The following is a 2109-nucleotide window of genomic DNA, read 5'->3' as shown; positions in this document are numbered from 1 at the left end:
CTGATCTCTCTTTCTTTTCCCCACATAGATATGTGTGTATATATGTATATATGTGTAGATATGTGTGTGTATATATACATACGTGAGTATATATACATATGTGTGTATATATGTGTATATATACACGTGTCTATAATATATACATATATAATGACTTCCCATATAGCTATAATTGTTTCAAAATAAAAGGCTTAAACATGTTTTATGGAAGAAGGGGGAAGTAGGGGAAAAAATCTCTACAGAGGCTCCTGTGGGGACAGTAATGAAAACCAGGTTGAGTAACACTAGTCTAGCTTGTCTTAATTACTACAGTTTTGTAATAAATCTTGATGTCTGGTAGAACAAATCCTGTGGGAAAGTAATTTTATCTTTAGATTCCTGCCTCAGGGAAACCAAGGCAAACTTTTATTGTATGTAAATTATAGCTTTCTCAGAAAGTCCTTTAGGCCAGGCGTGGTGGCTCATGCCTATAATCCCAGGCACTTTGGGAGGCCAAGGCGGGCAGATCACTGGAGGCCAGGAGTTCAAGACCAGCCTGGCCAACATGGTGAAACCTTGTCTCTACTGAAAATACAAAAATTAGCCAGGCATGGTAGCACTGGCCTATAATCCCAGCTACTCGGGGGTCTGAGGCACAAGAATAGTTTGAACCTGGGAGGCAAAGGTAGCAGTGAGCCGAGACAGCACCACTGCACTCCAGCCTGAGTGACAGAGCGAGACTCCATCTCAAAAAAAAAAAGAGAAAGTCTTCCATTATGCACCTCCAATCCAGCAAATCCTGATCACAGTCTACTCAGCTAAATAAGCCCCGTCTCACACAGCATCCAACACTCTGCTGTTTGAGGGGGGGGAAAAAAGAGAGTAAAAAGAGGAGCAAGGGCTGGGCGTGGCGGCTCACACCTGTAATCCCAGCACTTTGGGAGGCCGAGGCAGGCGATCACCTGAGGTCAGGAGTTCGAGACCAGCCTGGCCAATATGGCGAAACCCCATCTCTACTAAAAATACAAAACTAGCCGGGCATGGTGGCAGGTGCCTGTAATTCCAGCTGCTTGGGAGGCTGAGGCAGGGGAATCGCTTGAACCCAGGAGATGGAGGTTGCAGTGAGCCAAGATTCCGCCATTGCACTCCAGCCTGGGCGACAAATTGTGTATAATTATACACAATTTGATCACATGCATAGATTCCTTTAATCACCACCACAGTCAAATTGCACTCCAGCCTGGGCGACAGCCTACACTCCACCTTGAGACAAGAGTGAAACTCCATCTCAAAAAAAAACAAAAGAAACAAACAAACAAAAAAGTGTGCCCTCAATTACCATTTGTGAATGAATGCATGCATGCCTATTGAAGAACTAAAATGTTATTTGTAAAGTTCATCTTGAAAGAAACCAGATTAAGTTATTCAATGGAATATCTGCTTATCTTTTTCCTTCCAGGAAATAAATGTGATCTCTGGGAAAAGCGGCACGTCCTGTTCGAAGATGCCTGCACACTGGCTGAGAAGTACGGCCTCCTGGCCGTTTTGGAGACATCGGCCAAGGAATCCAAGAACATAGACGAAGTCTTCGTGCTCATGGCCAAGGAGCTGATCGCCCGCAACAGCCTGCACCTATATGGGGAGAGTGCCCTGAACAGCCTCCCACTGGACTCCAGCCCCGTTCTTATGGCACAGGGTCCAAGTGAAAAGACCCACTGCACTTGCTAAGATGTTTGCAAAGCCAGTCACACCCACCAAAGAGGCCACCTCTGAAACTAAAGGTAGCCAGGATACCGTAGTGTTGCCCCAGTGGCACTTTAGACCCCAGCGTGGACTTGCCGCTCACCCCTAATCCTCCCAGTCTGGATGGGTCACGCTTCTCCCTTGACTCACACCACAGGTTGTAGCTGCTGACTCTCAGGAAAAACCAGCACCATTGTTTTCACTGACTCTTGACTCCGGAGAAAGCAGGACTTCAGGCCAGGAGAGGGAGGACGAATTGTACTCTTCTCCCCTTTCACTTTTCTGTCTCCCCAACGCTTCTGCTGCCTTCTACTGAATTTTGTTTCTTGCTTGAGGAAGAGCGTAGTGAAGGAGAGGAGGGAGGCAAAACAGCAAGAGAGAGAAGAG

The 2109-nt window shown here is 46.4% G+C and overlaps 1 protein-coding gene across 1 annotated transcript in view; it reads left to right on the top strand.

Moving 5' to 3' along the window:
- The window catches only part of RAB19 (RAB19, member RAS oncogene family), a 29976-nt gene extending 28169 nt beyond the window's left edge, over positions 1–1807 (top strand). The window contains exon 4 of the mRNA XM_011995452.1: positions 1439–1807. Within this exon, the coding sequence (XP_011850842.1) occupies positions 1439–1707 (269 nt within the window). The 3' untranslated portion in view covers positions 1708–1807. The remainder of the gene's footprint in view (positions 1–1438) is intronic.
- Positions 1808–2109: the final 302 nt, after the last annotated feature.

The sequence above is a fragment of the Mandrillus leucophaeus genome, unplaced genomic scaffold, assembly GCF_000951045.1.
Source record: "Mandrillus leucophaeus isolate KB7577 unplaced genomic scaffold, Mleu.le_1.0 Scaffold49, whole genome shotgun sequence".
In the NCBI taxonomy this organism is placed as follows: Eukaryota; Metazoa; Chordata; class Mammalia; order Primates; family Cercopithecidae; genus Mandrillus; species Mandrillus leucophaeus.
Note: the sequence above shows the minus strand (reverse complement) of the source record. Positions and strands in the feature narration are given on the sequence as shown.